This window comes from Metarhizium robertsii (assembly GCF_000187425.2).
Source record: "Metarhizium robertsii ARSEF 23 chromosome Unknown MAA_Scf_5, whole genome shotgun sequence".
Lineage (NCBI taxonomy): Eukaryota > Fungi > Ascomycota > Sordariomycetes > Hypocreales > Clavicipitaceae > Metarhizium > Metarhizium robertsii.
The window spans coordinates 2,274,217-2,298,643 of record NW_011942193.1 but is presented as its reverse complement, the minus strand read 5'-3'; the positions used below and the strand labels follow the sequence as shown (position 1 = coordinate 2,298,643).

The following is a 24,427-nucleotide window of genomic DNA, read 5'->3' as shown; positions in this document are numbered from 1 at the left end:
CTAGGAAAGGTCCATGTCATCGTCAAGTCTGCTCCCTACTGAACTCAATCCCGAACTGGGGGTAGGCGAGCCTCGATCGCGACTCGTCTCGCCGCGGTTTGTATTTGCCAGGTTGGTGTGAGATGAGCTTCGCTGCATGATCCATTCATTTACGCTCGTCACCGGTCCGCCCTCGACTTGGATCTCGGCAATCGTATCCAGGGACCTGCCGATAACGGTTCCCGTGAATTTGCTATCTTCCGCTGTTTTGGCGTGCTTCTTCTTGAGGGCTGCAATAAAACGTTAGTGTCTTCTTGGTGTCGCTCTGTTCCATGCAGCCAGGGTGGTGTGTCCAAAAAAAAAAAAAAAGGGAGAAAAAAACTCACCGTTCAAATAATCCGTCGCGTCGATTTCACCATCTCCGATTCCCATCTCCATAAGTTCCGTCATCCGTTGACCTGAAAACCACTCGATGAACTCATCTACACCCGTCGTGTCTTCCTCCCCGAGCCATGATTGCTCCGTGGCGGTCTTCTCCGGTAGTAGCGCGCCGACTTCTTGGAGAGCCAACCGCACATCAACGATGGTGTAGTCACCCGCATCGCCTTTGTTGTGGATGGCGTGCGAGGCGGTCTTTTCACACAGCACGGCTAGGTATCGACCTGCGATGTCCGTGAGGGAATCTACCACGGATGGTTTCGCAGAGTGGTAGCCCGTCGAGCGGAGGATCTGGAGGATAGCAGGCCGGAGGAGCGCGTGGAAGAATGCCGATTGCGTCGTCATTGTGAAGAATATTGGGAGCGCGAGAGGATGTAATCGTTTGCTGGGCGATCGTATGGCGTAGGGAGCTTTGCGCTGCTGCTGTTGCTGCTGTAACCGACGGTGTCGCGATCGAGGACCTCATCGGCTGGTTCGCAATTGTGAATCACAGCGCATATTCGGAGAAAGGCCGTTTCCTTGCTTATGTAGTGTTTGTCGCTCGAGTTTTGAGTATCAGCTTCGGCGTGTAGTAGGAGCTTCTGCAGGTTTGGGTTTGCTTGTGCAGGTAACAAGCTTGCTGGAAGGTTGGGGGGGCATACAGTGCGGATATATTGCAATTGGTACTTCGCACGGACTCATGTCTCTAATATGGCCGGACTCGAACTGGCTTGATTATTATATTCATTTATCCAACCTCCCGTATGCCCTTTATTCTGGTATTACGTTCATTTTGTTCGCACATATGCACGCCCAACCTACGCGGCCTCTTCCTGGCCAGCAATTCCACTATACTTATTGATAAAACCCAATACTTCTCGGTGCCACACAAGAGAGTTCTCTGGCTTGATTATCCACTAAAGATCTTGTCAGCTAGCCTGATATTTTGTTTCTACGCAAATTTTTGTAGTGAGCACTCACATGGTTCTCATCCGGGAATACAACAAGCTTACTCGGGACCTTTCGGGCTTGCAGAACGTTGAACATGGCCAACCCCTCAGAAATAGGCAGTCTATAATCCAACTCATTGTGCAGAACCTATCCAGATACATCAGCTTTGGACATAAACAGTTCAGCGGAATGAACGAACCATCATTGGAGTTTTCCAATTCTGGCAATGCAGAGATGGATCCCATCTGGCATAGGTCTCTCGGTTCTCCCACAGTGTGCCGCCAAAGTCATGCTCAGGGAAAAACAGTTCCTCAGTTGACCATTGATTTTGAGTAGAAAATACACCGTCATGGCAGACGAGGGCCTTGAACTTGCGTCCTAGTGGTTGGCCCTGGATCCAGTCTAGAAAGGGGCTGTTAGCGGGCTTTCTCTTCGGCTTCGGCATCGCGACCATACATACTGATCATGTAACCTCCGTACGAGGCTCCCAGCGCGACTGATCTTGAGGTATCAATGTAATCCACATTCTTTTCCAAGTGCTCAAAGCAGAGCACCAAATCCTCATAAGGGTTACCTCCCCAGTTACACGTGATGGCGTCAATGTGTTTCTGGCCGTAACCAGTGCTGCCAGTCGGGTTAGGGGAAACGACAACGTAGCCCTGCTCGGCGAAGATGGCTGGGTTCCATCGTGTACTCCATTCATCCAACCAAGCACCCTGCGGGCCGCCGTGGATCAAGAAGGCCAGAGGATACTTCTTTGAAGGGTCAAAGTTGGAAGGTTTTGTAACGAGAGCGTGCACGTAGTACCCGAGCGAGCCGCGGTACCAGAAATCAGCTCGCATAGAACTGTTGAGACCAAAGGACTTGCCATTCTTGGAACTTGACGAGATCTCAGTCACTGACTCTGATGCGGGGTCCAAAACAGCGTACAGCGAGCTCTCAACACGGGACTTGGAGCTGATGAGCAAGCTGGGACCATCCCCCAGCAACTTGGCATCACTAACGCAGCCGTCCAGGTGGAAAGGTGTAGGCAGCTCATTAGCATCGGCAGGAGAAGAGGGAAGCTTCCAGAGTACAATTTGGCCTTGCTTCTCGGCGCCGACGTACAAATCCTTTTCGTCGTGGCTCCAGATGATCCAGTCTGGCCTCAGGTCCCAACCGCCTTCGCCATCGCTCGTCTCATAAAACTCTTGAACGTTGCTAAGATCGTTGACGTCGGGAATGAGCAGAAGCCTGGTCTTGTCGGCCTCGTACTGAATATTCCTCATTCTAGCAAAAGCAATTTTGCTGCCATTCTTGTTAAAGGTTGGAGCGATACTGTAACCCACCAAGTTGCCGGTCTTGACAATCAGCGGAGCGGGTGGCTTCTCAACAAACGACTTGATGGGCACGTAGTAGAGGTCAGTCTTGGTGTATCTTGCGGGATTGATCTTTGGATCCCTGGCCACGAAGCAGATGCCATGGGTGGAGATGTCAAAATCGCCAGAGGCTCCGAATGGAGGAACGGGAGACTTGAGGTCGGTACCGGCCAAGAGGTTAGTCAGGCCCGGGCTTTCCAGAGCCCATTTTCCGTCAATCTTGGCCAGTTGGCCATACCATAATGAATTCTCATTCGGGGTATTCCAGGTATCCCAATGACGGACATAGAGAGAGGTGTAAATCTTGGCCGAGTCGTGGGTCTTGTGTTCGGCGGGAGGCCAGTACAGCTCCCCCTTGGGAGTGGTCAGTCCGGCGAAGCAAATGGCGACCTTGCCGTTTGACAAGACCTTGGTCTTGGGGCTTGAGACATTTCCAGCCAAGTAGTGGACCATCTGAGGTCTAAGTTTTGGTGCGTACCGAGTATTAGTCCCATGCTTTATTGCTCTGGCGGTGTGTAACATACTCTGAGTTGTCCAGTACCCGCTGGGCCATAATCATGGTGCAGCCATTGTCGCCGCCCTTGAGATACATGACCTCATTCTCGCCAATCCAAACGGGGTCGCTGGCGCCCGAATCCTCAGACACAAGGTGGGAGGTGCCTTCTTTGATGTTGAGGGCCCGGATCTGAGAAGACTTGGAGTGAGTCTCGAACGAGTACGCAGAAACCTAGAGTCAGGTCAGCTGAGTAGGCCAGCTCAAGGCAGTTTTCGGACGTATCCAAAGACATAGGCCTGAATAAAACACATTCAATTAAGCGCAAAAGAGCGAGGACCTACGGTGTAAAGCACCAGCTCACCCGTCGAGTTCGGGACACCAGCCGAACGGCGAGGGGCAGAAAGAAGCACCTCTGGGGTGAAGCGAGCAGCGTGGACCGTCATTCTGGGCAATTGCATCTAGAAATCAACCCAGCAAGGGCAGGGACTTGCGAATATGAAAGGAGGAAGAGAAGTCCTTGGGTGGCACAGGAGTCGAAAATGAAGGAGCTCGAGGTCGTCCTTGCCTACGACAACGTATGGGGTAGTTCCGTTTACGTACTTATGCGGCACCCACATGAGCAACCTCTACGGCCAGACTGTCTAGCCAAATCTATCGCACCGAGAACCAAAAGTGAGGCTTGGGCCCACGAGAGCACGAGAGACCTTCCAAATCCATCAACGAATTTGAGGCTTCGATGTACAACTCACTCCGGAATAGGGTTTCACAGGAACGTGAGGAGAGCTCCCTCCCCCGCCTCCAGATACTCGAGCCCCGCACGGAACCAGCCATCTTTGGTGAGGAGAGGGCCTCCGCCGCGCCGCACGCATTAGTCGGCCAACATTTCGCTATCAGGGTAGTACTACTACTACTACTACTCGTTGTGCCAAGGTAAGGAAGGGGAGGGCAGGGCATGCAGAAAACCAGCGGGCATATCCACCGTTGCCGTAGCTGATGCAGTTGTCCAATACAGCACCGAACAAAGACAGAAGCCGATGTAGTCCTCTGCCTTTGTATGCTTGTAAGCGCAGGTGCCCATCCGTCTTCCCCGCTGGCTGGCTGTAGCTACCCTGTTGAATTTTGGATACTCCAAAACTAAGGTCAAGGTGCTTCAATATTGATATTTGAATCGAAAGGGCCACCGTACAGAAGTGTCTAGGCCACAGCCACGATAAACCGTAACCGTCGTCATTCCAAAGTGGTGACAAGGTACGAATTACACGTCACGTAGCAGATTATGATCGCAGCCCCCGCCAGAAGACCGAGTTGTGTGTTCCATTTCTCTCTGCCAGCTTAACGCAAATGCTGCTGTGTAAATCGTCCCGCAATCTATTCTAGACAGGCCATCCCATTCCGTCCGTAACGCCAACCCCAAAAGCCAAGACGGCTGGGTTTATTCGCAATCCAATATCCCAATGCTACAATCCTCTACCGAACTCCCAACTCCCCAAAATCAAGAAGAACCAACGGCTCAACACCCAAGCTTTCCTCCGACTCTACTTTCTCGATGCCCCGAAATTTGTCCTCTTCTTATTGCCCCCACCATCATTCTCACTATCCTCGACCTCCTTGTCGGCTACGGCAGCCGCCTTCTTCTTCTTGCTATTATTCTTTGCTCCCGCTGCTGACGACGGCGTTCCGTTATCCCGAAACGAAGCCGACACAGGCGTGGGCGCGTGCGATGCTGGCGTCGATCCGGGCGTTGAGTCCTACAGAAAATGCCCCATCATCAGTATGTAGTCCAAACAAAAACACACCGGGCGTCGTGTCAAAAAGTACCCCGTTGTTTGGTCTATACGAAATAGACGACTTGGAAAAGACGCGGTTCTGATCCGCCGGTCCTGTTTTGCGTCTTTGTGCCGCCGCGCCGCTCGTTCCTTTCATGTAATTGTCGAATCCGGTAATGATGTTTCCGCTCGGTGTGCTTTCGAGGTATGCTGCTTCTTTGGAGACAATGTTGTCTTCTACTTGCGTCTGCGGTATGCTATTAGTGCCCAAACCCCCTCGCAATCCCCCAGGTAGAGACCTACTAGACGCTTCTCCAGGACTCTTCGCTTCTCAATCAACTCGCGCACGCGGGCCTGGGACTTTTTGTATTCTGCCAGAGTCGGCAGAGGCCCTGGGCCGCCTTGTTTGTTGTCCGCCATACGCACGTCGTCTGGCCGTATTAGGCGCCGGATTGCGGGGGCATGAATCTCTTGGCCGGCGTAGAATTAGAGCGCACGGCGCGTCTGATGCGTATTTTCGACAGCGAGCGGTGTTGCGATGAACTTTGCACTTTGGCGCTGAAATGTGCACGACGCAGCCCACCTTCAGTCTTGAAAACGCGATGGTGGAGCTGGAGAACGCAGCTGCCACCAGACTGGACCAGGCCGAGCTCCGCGGGGCGCCAGGTGACATGTCCAGCCTCCAACTTTAGAGAGTTCAACCATGAACCAGACCTACAACATCATGGTATTTTACACAGCTTTGCATAAATCTTCATTGCAAAGCGGCCAAGTTCACAGTGGTTGGGCTATGGAATTAATTTGTATTTTCTGATACTACAATAGTAGGATTATGTTCGCTTGTTTTCTGCTGTAAGAAATAAAGGCTTGATGAATGCCGCATCATACAGCGGCAATGGGTCAAACGGAAGGATACCCAATCGTTCTTTATGCATCCCCCCTGCCTTTATTGGTGTGCCTACCAGAATAGGACCCTAGTAGGACATAGCTCTCGTGATATACTCTTGGTATTCAAGGTCATTATAAGCAAAACGCCCCAGAGGCTGGTCCCAAACGAAGAATTCGAAAAATCGGCATCCACTCTCCGGACCGCTCCGTTTGTCATGACGGTGAGAGCAACAAAGTATTGTATCGTCATGTATTTTTTTTTTCTTAGCGTTGATTTTTCTCCTTCGGGGTTATCACCGGGAACAGATGGCTCCCTTACCATTTATCTCGTTCGCGTCCCTTCATGGCGAGCGGCGGTCATCTTGCAAATCATCAGCTAGTTTTCCACGTTTCAGAGAGGTTGAGGAAGCGGAAGAACTATTCCGCCTTCGGTCTGTGTCCCGTTCTTTTCGGCGGCTGTCTCTGCCACGGTCTTTACGCTCATCTCTTTGGTAGTTGTCGGAATCTTCGTCATCGTAGCTGTGCCGGCGCCTGTGCTGCTTCCTTACTGGAGAGCTTTTATCATGACTGCGAGATCTAGACCGACTGCTTGAACCATGAGATGATGATGTGCGCCTTCGACGTGGCGGCGATCTGCTTCGTGACTCCGATTGTCCCCTCCTCCTCTTTCGAGCGGGTGAACTGCGGTCCGACGACACAGACCGAGATTGACGGGAAGAACTGGAGCGACGTCGGTCATGCCTTGGACGGTATGCATCTCCTCTTGGCGATCTGGACCGCTTCCGACCTCCAGGGCGCCTCGGCGACGAAGCTCTCCGGCGTGGAGGAGAGCTGGATCTGCTGCTAGCGGTGCTACCAGATGCGCTCCTGTCGCGTGACCTCGAACGTGAGGATTTTTCTGGCGAATGTGATCGCGGTCGATGTCGACGACGGTCTCGGTCTCTTCCCCGTCCCTGGCGATCGTTTGGGACGTATCTGTCACGGTCGCGGCCATATTGGTCTCGCGATCCGCGATTGTGGTGATCGGGTCGCCTATTCCGATTGTCAGGATTCTGGTTTCCGCGTCGACCCTGCCAAGTATCAGCGCGGTTGTTTGCCCTGTCACGTCGGTCTCGTTCCTTCAGGTCCGAAATTCCACGGTCCCGACGATCAAGATCATCGCGGCGTCTGCGAGCATCGTCGGCAGCCTTGTCAGCATCTCTCTAAAAATGGCCAATTAGCATCTAATGTGGTGGAAATTTTCAACTCGTATGGTCTTGGTCGTACCTTTTCCTGCATCAGCTCCAGCTTTTTCGCCTCGAGAAGTTCCTTAGGCACACCCTGAGGGCTGGTTTGGGCACTCAGCAGCAGCATCCATAGGTCTTTGCAAAAAGGCGCGGTGTCCTTGTCCAAAAATCCAGTGAGTTGAATCTGAAGGGACTTGATGTCAGGCTGTAGAGCGGAGAGTCAGCGGCGCTGAGAAGCACACGGGCAAGCATCGTGTCAAAGTTCCAACAACTTACGTAGCGTGTGCCCTCGATGAGATTGAAGCAGAGCTCAATAACAACATCATCTTCAGTGCCTAGGATATCAGAGATTTTGTTTGCAATCCACCTAAACAAAAGCAGGGTCAGCGTCATGCGAGAGGTGGGCTGGCACGGTTGGGGCCTCGAGAGCTTACTTTTTCATGACCTGCAGATTGACCTTTTGCATGTCGACCTTTTGACTGAACTCTGGGGGAAATTTGGTCGACTTCAAAAGCCGAGCGTCAACTTTCGACGCCATGACGGACAAGGTCGAGGTGCCAATTGCGTGCCAAAACCGACCCGTTGAACTGACGATCAAAAGAACAATGTTTTGTTAGGAAAGGGAAGTGACGTCTGTTGTCAGCAGAAGACGTGCTCCATCCCGTACCTAAGGCAGTTTGACAGGGTACGGAGTACAGTGCCCAGGTGTTTGGGCGCTCGCACATGCATACGGAGTACAATACTACATGTACCAGCCGGCTGACATTGTACTACAGCAGTGTGACCCACCTGGCTCTTCACGGCAAGCGGAAGCTCTGGAGCTCCAGACCCCATCTTCAAGGGCAATCAAGGAATGCACTCGTATCAGTCGTAATTGAGACAGCAGTTTTGTGGCCTTGATAGATTTCCAATACCGAGGTTGGAGCTCTATTTTCCCTCCATAACCTAGATCTGAAGCTTCTCAGGCCCGTTCCGGTTCCTGGCAACATCATATTCGCAGGACGAATATATTCGTTATTACGAAGTAGTGAGAACCTCCTCGGACGTATGAGGCACAGCCCAACCATGAGTCCCAGTTACAGGGCTGACACAACGAGCCGTTTCAGCACAACGGAAATTAAATGATTTCCTACTTGGATGAAAAAAAATCTGTAAATGATGTGAAGCACATCTTCATCTTTTGTCGAACTGTACGGACTGTTGTCTGGAGTTGTAGGGTCACTCCAGGCTGCACCCAGTACGTACCAAGTACCAGAGACCCCGCAGCATCGCTTTAAGCATTCAATGGCGGACCCTACTACTGTTGTCCAACCACGTTCGACAGTTCACCAGTTTTGTCCCGTTCTACGATCGCGGAGAGACCCCGAGGCAACCGTTGCCATCATCCCACGAGTTTCAACATCGTCCTCAGTGCTACCACTCCATGATGGATAGCATGCATGCGCCAACCGTGCCGTCCGGCCCGACCACCAGAGGCCTCACCAACGGCAACGTGGGGCATTTGAGCTTCGGGGAGCTCCAACGCAAGAAGGAAAGCTTGGAGGAAGAACTCAAGGCCCTGGGCGGCGTTCTCGATTCCGTATGTCCCCTCAAGCTTCAATGGATTTAGGTCCGCTGATTTCTGACTGGTGTAAAGCACGGAGTAAACATGGACACACCTCTTGTCACTAGTGATGGCTTTCCTCGCTCTGATATTGATGTTGCTCAGAGTGAGTTGCTTCCCAGCCTCCGCAGTCCAAGTACATGGGCTAATTTGGAAAAGTCCGCACCACAAGAGCGAGGATTGTCCGACTCAGAAATGACTACAAGGATCTCATGAAGAATATCGAAAAGTACCTGCATCAGCATTTCGCAAGTCTGGGTGAAGGCGACGAAAATGCCGTACCAGCCCCAAGCACCACTGTCCCGCCTGTTCTACCCGACTCGCAAGCTGATGCCTTGGACGAGGTCTTTGCAAAGGTCAACACTGTCGCCGTTGGCGGCCCGGCTGACCGTGCTGGTATGAAGGAGGGTGATGAGATTCGTAACTTTGGATACGTAAACAAATCCAACAATGACAACCTTCAGAAGGTGGTCGAATGTGTTCAAGGGAATGAAGGGGTACGTTAGAGCTTCCAACCTTGGATTCGCTGCATCTTCTAACACGTCCCAGCGCGACATTTTCATCAAGGTGTCCAGGGCATCGGGCGCGGCTCAACGTCAGGAGTTGCGCCTGACCTTGACGCCTACTCGAAATTGGGGTGGCCGAGGCTTGCTCGGATGTCACATCCTCCCTTTATAATGCATCGCCCAATACGGCTTTGGGTTACAAATATCGACCGTTTGTTATAGTAACGCAGACACACCAAAATGTGTAATGCACAGACATCAAGCGACGACCATGCCGATGGTGCGATTGGCTTTGGGTTAGGCACCTATCGCGCAGCTTGGTGCTGGGCATACTGGCCGCCAGCACGGAGCCAATATTCGGGGCTTTGTCATCAAACGGAGATTGCGTTGGGCAGTGTACTGCGCCTGAGGGAAAATGTCATTGTCCAATTTTTTGCTGCATTTGGAACAACTCCGACGGAAAGTTAGAGATCAATGGGCCAGCTTCACCCAAGTTGCCAAGGTAGCTTAGGCACCACTGGAGGTGGCGAGGGAGTCGGTGCCTTGCAGGACATAGAGCTTGCAGCTGGGCGCCTGAAAGGGTTACGGATACTGCCTGAAGGATGGGATGATTTTTTTGTTGATAAATACCCATATGCCTGTCTATATATACGGATGGGATCACAGCACGGCTGCTGCTACTCTTCTGCTGATACCCAGGCTCCATAGCTTTCTCTCAGTCGTAAAGCCTTGGTAAGTAGCAACAGGAAAAAAAACTTGCTGCTGCATCGGCACAGTGTAATTTCAGGCAGTGACGTTATCCACGTTGTGCGAACCCCGGGCCCCTGATTGGAACGCACGCATGCACTGACATCACGTGCATGAGCCCGCCCCCCAGCAGTTTGAATTTTTTTGCTCTGGCTTGCCCTGGTCCCAGAGGTTCCCCGCCGCCTTTCAAAACATCCTGCTGACCGACCTCGTGCAAGTTTGCCTCCAGCACATCCCACGCCCGTGAGACCTCAAAAGGTATTGTCAACCCGGTCGCTTCTCGCATTGCACTCCATCTTCAAACCCACGAATTGCGCATTTGCCGACCCGACTTCAACATTATCTCCCTTCACTATCGCCTCCATCGCCGAGCAGTAGGCTAACTCCGCCTCTTCTAGCACCCCGCTTGTTTACATCAGTTTTTCATCGGGACGAAGATCATCGCGAAGATGGCTGAACAGCAGACTCCCACTTTCAAGCTCGTGCTTGTCGGTGACGGTGGTACCGGAAAGGTTCGTTCAAAAAGATGATTGTATCGGAGTTTTTCTTCTCTCTCTGGCGTCGTGGTTAAGGACCCAGGGTGGTGGATATGGTTATCTACCCCGCCTAACGAGAAGCATCGCCTGCCATCTTGATGATGAAATGATGGTTTTGCTAACTGCGAGTTTGCCATAGACCACCTTTGTCAAGCGTCACTTGACTGGTGAATTCGAGAAGAAGTACATTGCTACCCTCGGCGTCGACGTTCACCCTCTTGGCTTCACTACGGTGAGTAGCGATGCGGCTCGCCCGTCCTCTCCGGGCTCCCCAGCCGTAGACGACAACGCGCTAATTATCATTGTAGAACTTCGGTCCCATCCAGTTCGACGTCTGGGATACCGCCGGTCAGGAGAAGTTCGGTGGTCTCCGTGATGGCTACTACATCAACGGCCAGTGCGGCATCATCATGTTCGATGTCACTTCCCGTATCACCTACAAGAACGTTCCCAACTGGCACCGTATGTCCCCGCCTAGCACAAAGACGAATTTAACCAATTCCGGGTAATCTTCTAATGCACTCCCAGGTGACCTTGTTCGTGTCTGCGAGAATATCCCCATCGTCCTCTGCGGCAACAAAGTGGACGTTAAGGAGCGCAAGGTCAAGGCCAAGACCATTACCTTCCACCGCAAGAAGAACCTTCAGTACTACGATATCTCTGCCAAGTCCAACTACAACTTCGAGAAGCCATTCCTCTGGTTGGCCCGCAAACTGGTTGGCAACCCTCAGCTGGTACGTCTGAATGCTTGACCTGGATGTCCCGATCACAAGTAGAACGAGCGACTAACCATTGCTACAGGAGTTCGTTGCCGCTCCTGCTCTGGCTCCTCCCACTGCCCAGGTCGACGAAGCCCTGATGGAGGAGTACCGCAAGGAGATGGAGACTGCGGCCGCTCAGCCTCTGCCCGGTGAGCTTTCCGACGACGACTTGTAAATCAGTCCGCTGTCTGCAGGGATAATGGCAGTTTGTTTGGGAGGATTACGAGATGGTCCAGCTAGAGTCGGCCGTCTTCGCATATTGAGTGTGGCCCGTGTGCGGCCGGGATGACCATTTTATGATACAGGGACGGGAATTATTAAGTTTAAAGAGCGTGATTGGAGAGGGCGGACCCATGCCCATTATACCTCGATTGGGGTAACATCGCGGCATTGCTGCAAAAAAAAGAAAATAGCAGCTCATCTTAGTTAGACTACAACAAAATTAGTACTCTTGCCATGTTATAGTTCTGACTGCATTTCATGTTTGCGGGCCTCGTCCTAGGTGTTAGTTGATGCCAGAACCGGTTGGATGTCTGACGTGAGGTGGCGTCATGATAGAGTAAGGGAATAACTTTGGGTGATATTTGCTGGTAAGTTCTTGTTCCAGCTAGCACGTCAGCCCAACGTCCAAGTCCACGCCGGAGCTTGGCATCACGCAGTGGTTGTTTGTATGGTACCTACCCTGGACTCGTCCGGTACTGGTAGTAGTTCGCGGCCAGGTGACAACAAAAACGCCTGTTTGGTGGATAAACTGGCTTTTCGAGGTATTCTGACATGTCTCCTCAGCCATGCCGCCGACCAACTGGTCGTGTTGTTATGCTTGGTGGGTAACTCTGTGTGGGGGCATGGGCATTAACGAGCTTGGGATCTCGTGCAAGAGTCAGAGTCTCACCATGTTCGATTCAAACGTAGCAGTACAGACACGTCCTTCACGAGAACTTGGGAAATTACACGCCGCTGGCTGTAGAAGAAGCATTCCACGTCCTTTGGCTTTGTAGGCCGATGTGCAATCAAGCCAGTGACACGAGGGTCGTCGAAAGGCGGCCAAATCCTGCCTGGTGCCCGAACATGACTACAGACGTAGGACATGGTCTCGTGACTTGATGCATCCCGAAATCGAGATTACACTACGACATACTCGGATGATGGATACAGCGATTGTCCGCGGCAGGAAGGAAGGAAAGAATACGGTTCTCAACCCGATGATGTCGGGCGGAGCACAGACCCGGGAAGGAGGGGGGGCGTGTGACGTGTGAGTACGGCCCGCGTCCGCCGCGTCTGCGGGGCAGAAAGAACGGTGAAGGGGGAAAGCCTTTATCGTATGGGGAAGAGAATGGCCGTAGGGCTCAAAGAGATCCGGGCAAGACCAATAAACTAACAGACGTGCCTCTTGGCTTTGGATGATCTGGGAATCAATGTGAGTGGACAGAAGCATGCTGGCAGCTACATTGGCACTCGAGACAAAGTAGCCCCATTACGTGGGAAGCAAGAGAGAGACATGGAGCCCGAAACGGGCCAACGGCCAAAAAAAAAAAAAAAAACACACGCAAAAATCTGAAGAATTGATGCAATAATTATAATGCTGTGCGAGCGGAATGCAAGAGATAGGCCGACACGCCACTTCATGTAGCTGAAAGTAATTGAACGCAATGCCTGCGCTGTTCGAAATTTTTGTGTACGGAGCACAGCATCACTCATCTCATATTTCAGAGGTTGGAATCGTGGAAGAACGCACAGATCATGGTTTAGCGTCCAGGATCTAAAGTTGTTTTGTTATGTTGTGTAACGGTCTCCAAGCAACCCCAGCCCAAGACGCGTGCCCTCAAAGACAAAGAAGCGGGCAAATAGCACTCCGTAGAGAAAAAAAAAACATGGAAAAAATAAAAGACAACGCATCCTTGTGCACACGCCCCCAAAAATAGTGGACGAACCAGTCTTGGGACCATTAACAGATTGGGTCTGGTTGTCTTCTATTATTTTGCCATGAACCGGGGGCGTGTGGGAGAGTCAATAGAAAAAAGGGACGCAGCCACTCTATTTACTTGGCTGGGCCTATGGAGTACTAGTACCTAGGTATGTACATACGACTAGTCTATTATTTTTTTCAGTATTTTGGGCTCAGAGTCAAATCACCCCTTGCACGTGCAACGCGTGTTGACATGTTTCCTCTTTGGGACATGGCCACGCCAGGCGCGCGATGTGATTTGCCGTTGATTCAGAGGACGTATGTATGTATACAACGTAGAATACGAATTACTACATGCTACAATACGTGGCAGAAGGGGGAATACAGAGACGAGGCGGGTTTGGAATCGCGCCAATGCAAACCGACGCGCCCGTCTCATGTGCAAGGCATAGGAATACTGGACGACCGTCTCTGCTGGGTTTATGTGCGGGTTTGAGCAGCATCAATTGTACACGCCCTCCCACGCTCCCCCCCTGTCCAGGCCGCGCTTGAGTGTGGGTTTCGCCTCGGGCAGCACTACTTGTGCGTGTGCGTGTGCTTGCGCATGCTGGCCGTTGCGTCTACTCCGTATTTGTATGGCAGGGCCGCACTCGCGCATGTACCCCCAGCGGCCGTCTACGGTAGGTATACCCAGCACCTGGGTACCTGGGTGCCCTGCTCAGTCAACCATTCCTAGACCACCAACTCCGTAATACTCCACGCCCACGTCCCACGTACACGCTTACACGCTCTCGTGCACCTCTCTTTCCCATCTCGCCCATCAACCTGTGCCTGGGGCGCCTTTGGTCTCTTTTCTTGCATTTCCCTGGCGGCCTACCCTTTCTTCCTCCTTTGGTCGATATCCGGAGCTGAAATACATAGACTTGGGGGCCTAGTAATGCATTACGACTCTTGAAACTCGCCTCACCACCAAATCCCGCCACGATCCCTCCCCCGCTGCTGCTGCCACCGCCGCCGCCGACGAGAAAACCCAATGTCGACGACCACGCCCTCCGCCTCTCCGGAGCAGCAATCAGCCAGCTCCCCCAGCCAACATGATTCTTCAATTCTGTCTCAGAGCATGCTGAGTGCCGGAGACGAAAGTCCTGCTCAGGGTGCCGAGATGGAGAAGCATCCCAAGGGCAAGAGGAAGAGGACCGCGTATGTTTGATCCCCGTTGCAAAGCTATAGGGGGCACGTTTTGCAATCGTCCAGGTGGGCTAACCTGTGCCAATTGGCAAATCTAGTGCCAAGGACAAGATGATCCTGGAGGAGGCGTACCGAAGCAACCCCAAGCCCGACAAGCAGGCGCGTCAAGACATTGTAGATCGCGTCTCGCTAAATGAGAAGGAAGTCCAGGTATGTCTGGCGCCAATTACGCCCCCACAGAGAGTCGACGACTGGACGGACCTTGGCCTTGGGAAAATATGGTCGAGATGAAACTGACAATTGTAGATTTGGTTCCAGAACCGCCGCCAAAACGACCGAAGGAAATCGCGTCCACTTTCGCCCGAGGAGCTCGCCGCTCTTCGCTTTGGTGGCATGCACCACGTCCCCTCGTCAGATCCTGCCATGTCTCGCATCGACTCGGACAGATGCTTCCAGTCTTCGGATCCGGCTTCTTCGCGGTCCGCTGCCGACCACCAGGGATCCGTGTCACCGCCATTGACGACGAGACAGACCAGACCAGAGCTGACTAGGTCATATTCCGATGCGGCCATCGTGACGCCTCGCACTGGGGGAATGGGAAGGCATATCGATACGCTACCGCCACAAAGCCAAGAGGCGCCGTCCTCGCAGAGGAGTCAGGATTCTGAGTCTATGAGACACTCTTTCTCCAGCTCCGTCGGGTATCTGGCTAATCGCTGGAACTTGGGAAGCTCATTTTCATCACCATCGACATTAGGCCACGGTGAAGATGAACCTATTAGGTGTGTTTTTTCCTTTGTTACTTTCTTCCTAGTGTCTTTTCTCTTCTTTTCACTTCTTTAACCCCCCCCTCTCTTAAAAATAAACACGAGTTCCATATCAGGCCATGTGGTTAGAAACTAACGGCGCTCATAGGTTAGAGTCTCTGCCTCACTCAGCTTCGTTCAACAAGACACATAGCCAGAGCAAATCTCAGTCCAATGTACGGCTCTCTCTGTCTCTCGAAGGAAAGGCAGAACTCATCTCCAACCTTGTGTCTCCCACGCGCCCCGAATCCCCAAGGACATCCTCGGTAGATTCATCCGGTCCCCAACCACGACAAAGAACAGGCCTGTCTCGAAGCCAATCCGCTCTACCAAGCATCACGCTGCCACCAATCTCCGCTCTTACCAACTCCTTACCACCCCGTCTTGTGCGAGGTCGCTCCCGAGACGTCCATGCATGGGAGTCGTGCGCTGATTCCGAAAGGCGCGACGAATTGACCGCCCAGGCGGAGAACGAGTCCAACGGCTCGGCAATTGCTGCAATAAGCCTGCTCCGATCGTCCAGCGGGATTCTACAACCTAGCTCGACAAAACGCAACGCGTCGCTGTCCAGGCCCCAACAACAGCGTCAGGCAAAAAAGGCCAAGCTTCACCGAACAGCCTCAACCTCTGTACGCCTGGAATCCGTCGACGCTGACACAGAAAAGAAAGATGTCAGCGGCAAGGTCAACGTCTCTATGCTTGTGTCTCCTACCGACTCTGACAAGGAGAACTGGTCTCCCGACGAAGATGGCAACGCAGATGCTCATCTTCACCATCACCGCCGCCGCCCTCTCCCCGCCGTACCAGCAACCAAGATGCAAAACCCTCGCCGTCTAGGCCGCGTCTTACAAGACCACAAAGGGCCTGCAATGCTCTCTAATCGGTCTCAAACCGCTCCGTCCCCATTGAGTTCGAAATCTACCATTGAAGTATTCGACGATGCTAAGCAGAACTCTCGACAGGATGATGTCGAGAAGTTCATGCGCGGGGATGTCAGCCCCAGCAAGAAACCAGACATGGACTGCATCGCTGGCCTCTTGTCCCTAAGCCAAGGGGCGTGGAGATAGATGTAGCCGTGAAATATCTGGAGTAGTAGTACATGTATATCAAAGCTCAGGAAACTGAAGCACAGGTGTCGATGAAATCATTTTTCACTTTTTGTTTTCTAATTTCCTTTTTCTTAAAAAAAATATTATGCCTTACTGCAAGGGGAGTTTTTGTTTATTTTTCATGATGAACTGGATCTTTTGGGCTGGGTTTTTTTCCGTTTTCTGCCTGGTGGATGTTTCTGTCTGGACATGTTGGGTTACGTTGTGCTTTGCTGTACGGCCTAGGAGCTAACGCGTGGGTGGCAAGGTGGACTCATGTTATCGGCGTACGAATGGTAAAATGGCATGGAGGCTGGGAAATGGCAACAACATTTACTTGTGCTGCAGAATGTCTTTTCTATATGAATGTTTGACGTGATCAAGATGCGTGAATTTCCAATGACACCAAGTCCGATGGCACTATGCCACACTGCGTACTCTCTTGTAGCACAGAGCTCTAATCTGTTTCATATCTTGTATTATATCCTCGTTGACATGCGCAAAGAGAGAGAATATACTAATATTCTCGCTATGCCTTGGACTAACGAACGCTTGCTCTCAAATGCATGTGTCTATATCTACCCAAATATCCTTCCAATGCTTTCCGACTCTTTCATCGTAACGCCCTGAATGCCCTCAAGGTCATGTATAAATCTACAATATAGTAGTGCTCTCTTTGTCGAGAAGACATTTCGAATATGTCGTCATGTACATAAGTAGTAATGTTATTTTATAATCCCAACATGCTCATCTGTCGCCTAATAGGGCTAGCGCTAACACTTCCCTCTTCGCTGGGAAAGTACGCGCTGTCGGTGTCTATATCCCAGCAGGCACTGTCATCTTCGCCTTGGGAAGCGCTGCCAGCGGATGCAGCATTGGCGTCAAAGGGCTTCTGCAACGTAGCCCGGACATTCCAGCGCAGCGTTCGGCTAACGCTGTCAAACCACTCTGTATCGGTGCGGGTGACAGTTGGGAATGGGTACTGTGACGCAGTAATGGTGACATGGTCGCCTTGTCTCAGTTCGATACGGCCCTTGCCATCAAAGGCACAATATGCTGTGGCCCGAGAGTTTCGAGGCACGGCAACCCTCAAAGCCATAGTGTCGGAAAGTACCATGGGGCGGAAGGACAAGGTATGTGGGCAGATAGGTGTCAGTAAAATGGCTGGTATGTCGGGGTGGACAAGAGATCCCCCAGCCGATAAAGAGTAGGCTGTCGATCCTGTTGGGGTGGAAAAGATACAGCCATCGGCTTGCACGACGGTGAGTAGTTCGTCATCGCCATAAAGCTCCAAATTGGAGACGTAGGGCGACGGCCCACGATCGATAACAAGCTCATTGAGGACCTCGAATTGCTCCCCCTCGCCCACCTGCGCGCCCTCGGCGTCATGCCTCCAAACGGTGCATGTAAATCGCATGCGCAAATTGATCTTCATGCCCTCGTCGCCCATAACTCGGCTCAGGTGTGACTTGTATTTTTCAAACTCAAACGTCGTCATGAACCCCAAGCTGCCGAGACTAAACGACAGCACCGGAGGGACAATTCGCTGAAAGAGCCATGACGTGAAAAGAACAGTCCCGTCTCCCCCTAGGGTGAGGACCAGATCAAACTTTTCGGGTTGACTCCAACATAAATCTGGCGTCCAGTACTTGAGCATGTGTTCAAACCGCGAGTTCTCTGCCAAGATGCCGGGCGCATCAAACCTCCTAGAGCTGCGCAATTTTGCGTCAACATAGACATTGACTCCTAAATCAGACCCGTATCGCGGTGTGCGCAGTAGCCACGTTGCAAGCTCACGAGTCAGATAAACGAGTTGGTGGTCTCGAGCCTTGGTGACAATCATGACATTACGCACAGCGCGTTTGATAGGTCGCCGCTGTAGCTGTTTGGACACCTCACGCACGCCAGTCGCCGTCTGAACAAGGCGGGAGTGTGACATCCACTCGTCATTCTTGATTTCTTCCAAAACCTTTTCAATGTCAACCGCATCGTCGAATCTTTGATGGTAAAAGCACGGGGACTTCATGGCAGCCAATGCTGTTATGGGTGTTGATTGTTTCCTCGCCAAATCCTGGAGGGCATCGGCAAGCCTCTGAGACGATGCTGCAGAGCCAGGGGTCTCGGTATTCTGTGTTGCCAGCATGTTGTCCAGCGAGAGTGCTTCGGGCTTGTTGTTCCGTGCAACAGAGGCCAGAGCCTTGATAATGGTTTGGCGGGGGATGGAGTCGTGAGAGGGGGCGTTCCGGCGGTGGCCAAGATAGCCTGCGCGAGTCGATGCCGCCCAAGGCCAAGTATCAGCAACGTCAGATGTGAGTGAATTTGAGGATTCACCACCTAAGGCCGGAACAGCGGTAGATGGAGTACACGGATCATCGGCAGAACGAGTAGCTTTGAACGTGTTCAAGGAGAGACCATGTGCAGCACTGGATGTCTTGGGGCGGTCGAGGGAGGCAAAGGCTCCTTTATTCACTGAAACTTGGGATTCGCCATCTTGGTGGGCACCGATTGCAGGGTGGAGTGCTGTAGGTGACGAGACCCTTTCGGAGGTCATAGCGATGGAGTAGAGTAAGAAGGTGGCTGTCATCCAAGGTTGACAAATGCGCCGGATTATGCGTGACACAAAGAAGGGTGGGGGAAGTCACCAAACTCCGACACCAATGGCCGAGCCGGGCGAAGCACCGAAGAGGAATTCAGGGTGCCGACAATGGGGTTCGCCAGGTGCGCCAACAGCGCGGGCTGACAAGCTGACGACAGACTGCACGTGGGAGACGGTCAAATGGCGTCTCGGTTTGTTGAGCCCTTCTTTGCGCCTCTTCCGAAGTCTTACGGATACTGCCCTTTGCCGGAGGGAACTCTAAGAACAAGTCAGCATCAAAAGGGACATGCGTTCATTGCCTGCCTGTTTGTCGGATACCGCGGACACAACGGCGTCTTAGCTCCGTGCGTTTGCCCACCAACAGGATGCAAGTCCGCCCGCGTCGGGGTTTGTGTTTGTGTTTGTTCCGTGTATACAATGAACTTACTCTTGGGCGATTCACAGCACCTGGTCTCCAAATGGCCGACACGATGACAGGCTAGGTCGCAGCCAATACGCAGACCAGCTGCAGGTAAACACGTGTTGGTACGGGTGATGGGCGATGACCCAACACTGCGGGCAAATCCTGGCAAGCAGGAGCCGAGGGCTTGGATACGGTCGTGATTGGTGGTGTCGGCTGTGATGAGTATTCCTGGCTGCAGAGACGGTTGCGCCGAGGCGTAGATGAGCAAATCAGTTGCGGAGTGGATGAATGTAGTGGTTGGCCCTCAACTGAGAATGCAACATCCCAGCTCCAGGACTCTCTGGCTGTATTTGCCTGCGTCTTTGGTGCCAATGTGTACAGGCGCCTACATGCAAACTCGTCACTGACAGACGAACGGTGGACCCAAATACTTGCAAATATCGCTAGCAAAAAGAAAGGGACGGGGCCCAAAATTAGAATACAATCCGGCCAGCGAAGGGAAGAAAATAAACGGTAACACGAAGCTGCATACGCTATCGCTCCAAAGAAGGAAAGAACAGATCTCAAAGAACATAAATTATATAGCAGTTTATCCGAGCCCAATATAAAGAGCTGAAACGAAAAGAAAGAAAGAAAAAGTGAAAGAAAGAAAGGGAAAAAAAGAAGGGAGAAAGAGAAAGAGACAGATTGCGAGCAACCAAGGCAGGCGCGAATGGGTCGACAATGCCAAAGCACCAAGTCGTCAGAACTACCAGAGCTCTTCCACGCCTGGCTTGTTAAACAGACAAACGACACGGAAAACAAAAAAAAAAAGACAGTGAGCAATCGAAACAGCGGAACGATAGAGCGTCTCCCCATCTGGGAAAGGAGCAGAAGGTTAAGCTTCTTGAGCTAGTATTAATAGTTGGCCTTGGGCGTATTGATACGTACAATGCATTGAGATCGTTGACAAGGGTCGTTTGCGGGCCGCTGCATCAGCCGCCGCGGTTTTAAAGCCGTCAACAAATGTACATCAAGTTGATAGACTCCTGAAAACCTCTTCTTTGGGTCGCCATAACATGGAGGGCTTCGCCAGTACCTTCGCAAGTACCTGAGACGTTACGGCTCCCGGCCTCGCTACCCCGGGACACGTTATCAGCCAGCCAAGTGCAAGTGAAAGCACATGCATCATATATTGTGCTCTGGTGTCAACATGAACAGCCATTTTCAGGGGCGCCAGCAAGCAAATGTTGCAAAGGTTCCATGGGCGTGGCCAAGCGATGCAGCACTGAAGCTGATGGGGCTGGTGCTGAGACGCAACCTGAATCGCCACCAGATGAGGTGGATCTTGAGCACGATACTCCATACGGAGTACATATCCGTTTGTGGGCTAGGGGTTTCGCGAGACGACTGGCTGTTGGGTCGACACTCTTGGCCGTCTCAGTTTGTACAACAAGGTGACATGGCGGTTCTACAATCCTCTTTAAGGGCATACAAAGCTGGCTTCGTTATACGGTCAGAAGGGTGTGAAAATGGCACGACACAGCCTTGTTACAGCTGTTCAACTGCGACGCTAGTACTTTGATTTGGGTTTGTGTTTTCATAACAGTATTCGCCTAGATAACTCGGCTCTAAGCTACCTTGACTCGAGGGTGATTTTTGTTCGGTTGGCAGATCTCTCCTGGGAATCATTACATGACGAGTGCACGGAATTCGGAACAACTCATCCGTACGTACCCAGGAGAAATTGTAGCGTGTTTGCGCTCACGGCCAGGACGAGTCGCCCAAAGATGTCGCGGGATGCTGAAACGTATGGGCATCTCCGCTTTCTCAACACCCCCAAGCATGCGGCTTGCCAAGTCTCGGGAGAGATATTAACGGGAAGAGGGGTTCATTTCAGCGCCGGAGGCATGTTGCTCGGAAAACAAATAAACCCTCGCATTATGCGCCGTTGTCTGGTTTCTCCCTCCCTGTGCCATAGGAGGGCTTGGGACAAATTACGCGGCAATCCTGTAGGGATGGTGCTATTGCATCGTGGGCATTCTTCGAGAACTCATTGGTCCAGACTTCGCTTCCAGTTGAGATCTGTCCTGGTCTTGGTTTCCATGACTGATCGGATGAATGCCTTGATGCTTTGCGACTCCAGTCCATCTCCCGACATGGCTGCGTCGAGCCCTGATTCGTGATCTCGGCAGCACACACGCTGACCAGTTTCCAGAACCCTGTCCCAATCCTCAATCGAGAATGACCCAGAACTTTCGGCAAGTAACAGCTCGTCGTGAGATGTAAATGCTAATGCGTGGAGAGACGTGGCCTTGGCCGACTCTTCAGTGCTCGGGTCAATGATGAGGGCGCCAGAGCCGGCCGGAATAGCAATCGTTGTTGCTGTTGCAATCGTCTTGAGAGGGATGGCAGCAGTCAACAGCCCAAGGATAGCGGCATGGAATAGGGCGGGGATGATGGCGAGATTCTGAGGAGCATCATGGTTAGAGACACTAAGGATTCTGGAACAAGGTCAGTAAATGGCTATACAGGACTGTCTCACCTGTTGAGGCTGAAGTAGCTTTGTGTTTTGATATGCGTTCTCAGGCGCCTCCATGATCTGAAGCGTGACCTGGATCGTGCATCTCGGAAAGTTTCGAATCGGGATGAGCTGTCGAAGCGCGGCTTGCAGCATCGACTCGATCTGCCTCTCAGCAGTACCTGGTCAAATGATTAGACTCTAGAAGTTGAGATGAAAAGGCCGATCCTTACCTCCAACTCCTGCGGCTGGTCTCACAACCACATCTATCAACGCCTCAAAAGGGTTTTCGTCACGGCGAGGCGCCTCAATGGGGCCATTGACGGCGGCGGTGACGGCATACCCACAGTTTGAGAAGGTAGCAGAGCCGTCAGCATTGGGCAGGTTTGACAGTTGAGCGAGGGGTTCAGACGATGCGGTCATTTTGAGGAGACGAGGACGTTTGAGGTTGAAATGCGACGGGGTATACTGAGTACGCCAGCCGAATGAATTTTTGTGACCGTCATCGTCATGCTGAGGCCTGGTGGAGACTGGCACTGTGGACTCGCCCTGACATGCACATGCAGGCTCACACAAAGCTGCCAGGCATGTGCTGGCGGTGGGCCAACACTGTTTGACTGCAAATGTCGATGTTTTGAGGTCCCCTGCCTTGCCCGTAGCCGCTTGCCGTTCCCATTGAAAGCTATTTCCGTTGAGATAAGCTATCAGTAGGACATCAAGTGCCTTATGGCTAGGTTTTATTTTAATAGAGTGTCGTATTCAGATGGCATCAATTGATGGCTGTCCAGTCTGGAAGCGGCGGCAACCAGCCAATGGCAGTTTGTGGCGGGGCTGTTGGTGCATCAAGTCCCCAGGGCCAGTTCCTTGCCACCTTGATATCCAAGCTTCAAGTCGTGTTGCTGCAGAAGCTCTCACTTCCCATCAGCAACTCTAAGCCTCTATGCCGGTAATCGCTGCAACCATGGCCTCACCGCAGCCCTCGTCATCACCGGCACCGTTGCGCAATGCCGCATCTGCCATTCCAAACCTCAAGGATAGGATCCCAAGGCTTGAACCCCGACGACGACGACCAGAACCAGACAACCCGACTCCCGTTCCCGAGACTCCCGCCCTTCCTTCGCCGCCCAATACCTCCGACTGGACCTTCATTGTCCCCAAGAGGAGAATTCTGTCCAAGAAGGACCATGAAACATTTCTCGCGTCGCCTACACAGAGCCTAATTCAAGGATGGATATTTGGACTCGCCGAGAGCGTGACTGACACGCCATGCTCAGCCGTCAAGAGCGACGACCTTGGAGACACGGTCAAAGCCATTTTGAATATTCTGGGTGAAGCTGGGGAGCTCGTTATCAAATGCCCTCCCAACGAACAAGGCGGTTCTCGATTCGGAAACAAGGCTTTTCGGGGATTCCTAGACTTAGTGTCTGAGAACTGTCCTAAGTGGCACAAGAGCTTAGGCATCGACAAGGAAGCGGCCATTGCAGAAGTGTCGACCTATCTTGACCAATCGTTTGGAAACCGTAATCGTATTGACTATGGATCTGGCCATGAGCTTAACTTCATGATATGGATGCTCTGCTTATATCAGCTGGGCCTGCTACAGAAGCACGACTTCAAGGCCGTGACCCTAGCGGTGTTTCCCAAGTATCTATCCCTGATGCGTACGGTTCAAATGACGTACTATCTCGAGCCCGCAGGCTCCCACGGTGTGTGGGGGCTGGACGATTATCAATTTCTGCCGTTTCTCTTTGGTGCATCTCAGCTACTACACCACCCGTATATCACACCACGGTCCGTCCACCAACAACTGACGATTGAGGAATTCGGCAAAGATTATCTGTACCTCGGCCAAGTCGCCTTTGTCAATGATACAAAGACGGTCAAGGGGTTGCGGTGGCACAGTCCAATGCTTGACGACATCTCATCAGCCAAGTCGTGGTCCAAGATTGACGGAGGAATGCGTCGGATGTTCGTGGCCGAGGTGCTGGGCAAGCTGCCTGTGATGCAGCACTTCTTGTTTGGATCGCTGGTACCGGCAGTAGAAGGGATGAGCGAAGACGATGCAGTCAATAGTGACGGCGATGAGCACGCCGGCCATGTCACCTCTGATTTAGCCGACCACTCGGATCACGCCCATGATGGCACTGGCTGGGGCGACTGCTGTGGTATCAAGGTACCCAGCAGCATCGCAGCTGCACAGGAGATGAAGAAGAGAGCAAAAGGTGACACCCTGCGACGGATCCCCTTTGACTGAGTGGAGGGCGTCCAACAGGCGTGAAATCCGCCACGCCGTGGCTATGTATCCGGCGTTGGCGATTTATCCTTGGTTCGCCAAGGAGCCGTACGTGTATGCATGTGCTGATAAGGGTCTGAGGAAAATGTCGTAACAAATGCGAGGCAACGATGCTGTCTACCAATGGATAGTTCAACGATGCGATCCTGGTTCTCTGATGTCGTTAACATCTGGAGGAGGAGGAAGAAGAAGAAGAGGAGATGAGATTTCGCATGACAATGCTGCTTCGGGAATTGCGGGCAACGTAATGGAACAGCAATGCACAGCTCCTGAGTCCTGCCCGAAGTGAAAGCGCCTGGACTAGGACCACTGCGGATTTACAAACATTTGTTGTTGGCGTCATGAGAGGTCGAGACAGTGACTCGGCAAGCTTTATGGTAGAATGTCATATAACTTGTACCACGATGGCATGA

The 24,427-nt window shown here is 52.2% G+C and overlaps 10 protein-coding genes across 10 annotated transcripts; 4 read left to right on the top strand and 6 right to left on the bottom strand.

Annotated features, from left to right (window-relative positions):
* On the bottom strand, window positions 1–762 carry MAA_03967 (Bromodomain associated domain protein; the record flags this gene model as incomplete). The annotated part of the gene is made up of 2 exons (XM_007821965.1): window positions 1–269; window positions 366–762. 2 exons carry the CDS (start codon window positions 760–762, stop codon window positions 1–3), a joined length of 666 nt encoding a protein of 221 aa, XP_007820156.1.
* Window positions 763–1,214: 452 nt separating this feature from the next.
* MAA_03968 (dipeptidyl peptidase) lies at window positions 1,215–3,644 on the bottom strand (the record flags this gene model as incomplete). Its single annotated transcript, XM_007821966.2, has 6 exons — window positions 1,215–1,313; window positions 1,378–1,494; window positions 1,547–1,749; window positions 1,808–3,165; window positions 3,230–3,432; window positions 3,543–3,644. The coding sequence occupies 6 exons, from the start codon at window positions 3,642–3,644 to the stop codon at window positions 1,215–1,217; spliced, it is 2,082 nt and encodes a 693-aa protein (XP_007820157.2).
* A 1,092-nt stretch (window positions 3,645–4,736) lies between these two features.
* MAA_03969 (Histone H4 acetyltransferase, NuA4 complex, Eaf6) lies at window positions 4,737–5,387 on the bottom strand (the record flags this gene model as incomplete). The annotated part of the gene is made up of 3 exons (XM_007821967.2): window positions 4,737–4,949; window positions 5,020–5,214; window positions 5,271–5,387. 3 exons carry the CDS (start codon window positions 5,385–5,387, stop codon window positions 4,737–4,739), a joined length of 525 nt encoding a protein of 174 aa, XP_007820158.2.
* Window positions 5,388–6,196: 809 nt separating this feature from the next.
* Window positions 6,197–7,619, bottom strand: MAA_03970 (PWI domain-containing protein; the record flags this gene model as incomplete). Its single annotated transcript, XM_007821968.2, has 4 exons — window positions 6,197–7,057; window positions 7,122–7,286; window positions 7,358–7,448; window positions 7,516–7,619. 4 exons carry the CDS (start codon window positions 7,617–7,619, stop codon window positions 6,197–6,199), a joined length of 1,221 nt encoding a protein of 406 aa, XP_007820159.2.
* Window positions 7,620–8,507: 888 nt separating this feature from the next.
* Window positions 8,508–9,362, top strand: MAA_03971 (pdz/dhr/glgf; the record flags this gene model as incomplete). The annotated part of the gene is made up of 4 exons (XM_007821969.2): window positions 8,508–8,660; window positions 8,718–8,790; window positions 8,844–9,181; window positions 9,234–9,362. The coding sequence occupies 4 exons, from the start codon at window positions 8,508–8,510 to the stop codon at window positions 9,360–9,362; spliced, it is 693 nt and encodes a 230-aa protein (XP_007820160.2).
* Window positions 9,363–10,386: 1,024 nt separating this feature from the next.
* Window positions 10,387–11,409, top strand: MAA_03972 (Ran GTPase; the record flags this gene model as incomplete). Its single annotated transcript, XM_007821970.1, has 5 exons — window positions 10,387–10,449; window positions 10,613–10,705; window positions 10,782–10,935; window positions 11,002–11,207; window positions 11,275–11,409. 5 exons carry the CDS (start codon window positions 10,387–10,389, stop codon window positions 11,407–11,409), a joined length of 651 nt encoding a protein of 216 aa, XP_007820161.1.
* Window positions 11,410–14,173: 2,764 nt separating this feature from the next.
* Window positions 14,174–16,201, top strand: MAA_03973 (Homeobox; the record flags this gene model as incomplete). Its single annotated transcript, XM_007821971.1, has 4 exons — window positions 14,174–14,340; window positions 14,427–14,538; window positions 14,635–15,110; window positions 15,244–16,201. The coding sequence occupies 4 exons, from the start codon at window positions 14,174–14,176 to the stop codon at window positions 16,199–16,201; spliced, it is 1,713 nt and encodes a 570-aa protein (XP_007820162.1).
* Window positions 16,202–16,952: 751 nt separating this feature from the next.
* MAA_03974 (ATP-NAD kinase) lies at window positions 16,953–18,773 on the bottom strand (the record flags this gene model as incomplete). The annotated part of the gene is made up of 1 exon (XM_007821972.1): window positions 16,953–18,773. The coding sequence occupies one exon, from the start codon at window positions 18,771–18,773 to the stop codon at window positions 16,953–16,955; it is 1,821 nt and encodes a 606-aa protein (XP_007820163.1).
* Window positions 18,774–21,253: 2,480 nt separating this feature from the next.
* Window positions 21,254–22,144, bottom strand: MAA_03975 (ribosomal protein S5 domain 2-type fold domain containing protein; the record flags this gene model as incomplete). The annotated part of the gene is made up of 3 exons (XM_007821973.1): window positions 21,254–21,670; window positions 21,746–21,903; window positions 21,955–22,144. 3 exons carry the CDS (start codon window positions 22,142–22,144, stop codon window positions 21,254–21,256), a joined length of 765 nt encoding a protein of 254 aa, XP_007820164.1.
* Window positions 22,145–22,682: 538 nt separating this feature from the next.
* MAA_03976 (Phosphotyrosyl phosphatase activator, PTPA) lies at window positions 22,683–23,975 on the top strand (the record flags this gene model as incomplete). Its single annotated transcript, XM_007821974.1, has 1 exon — window positions 22,683–23,975. The coding sequence occupies one exon, from the start codon at window positions 22,683–22,685 to the stop codon at window positions 23,973–23,975; it is 1,293 nt and encodes a 430-aa protein (XP_007820165.1).
* Between the last annotated feature and the right edge of the window lie 452 nt (window positions 23,976–24,427).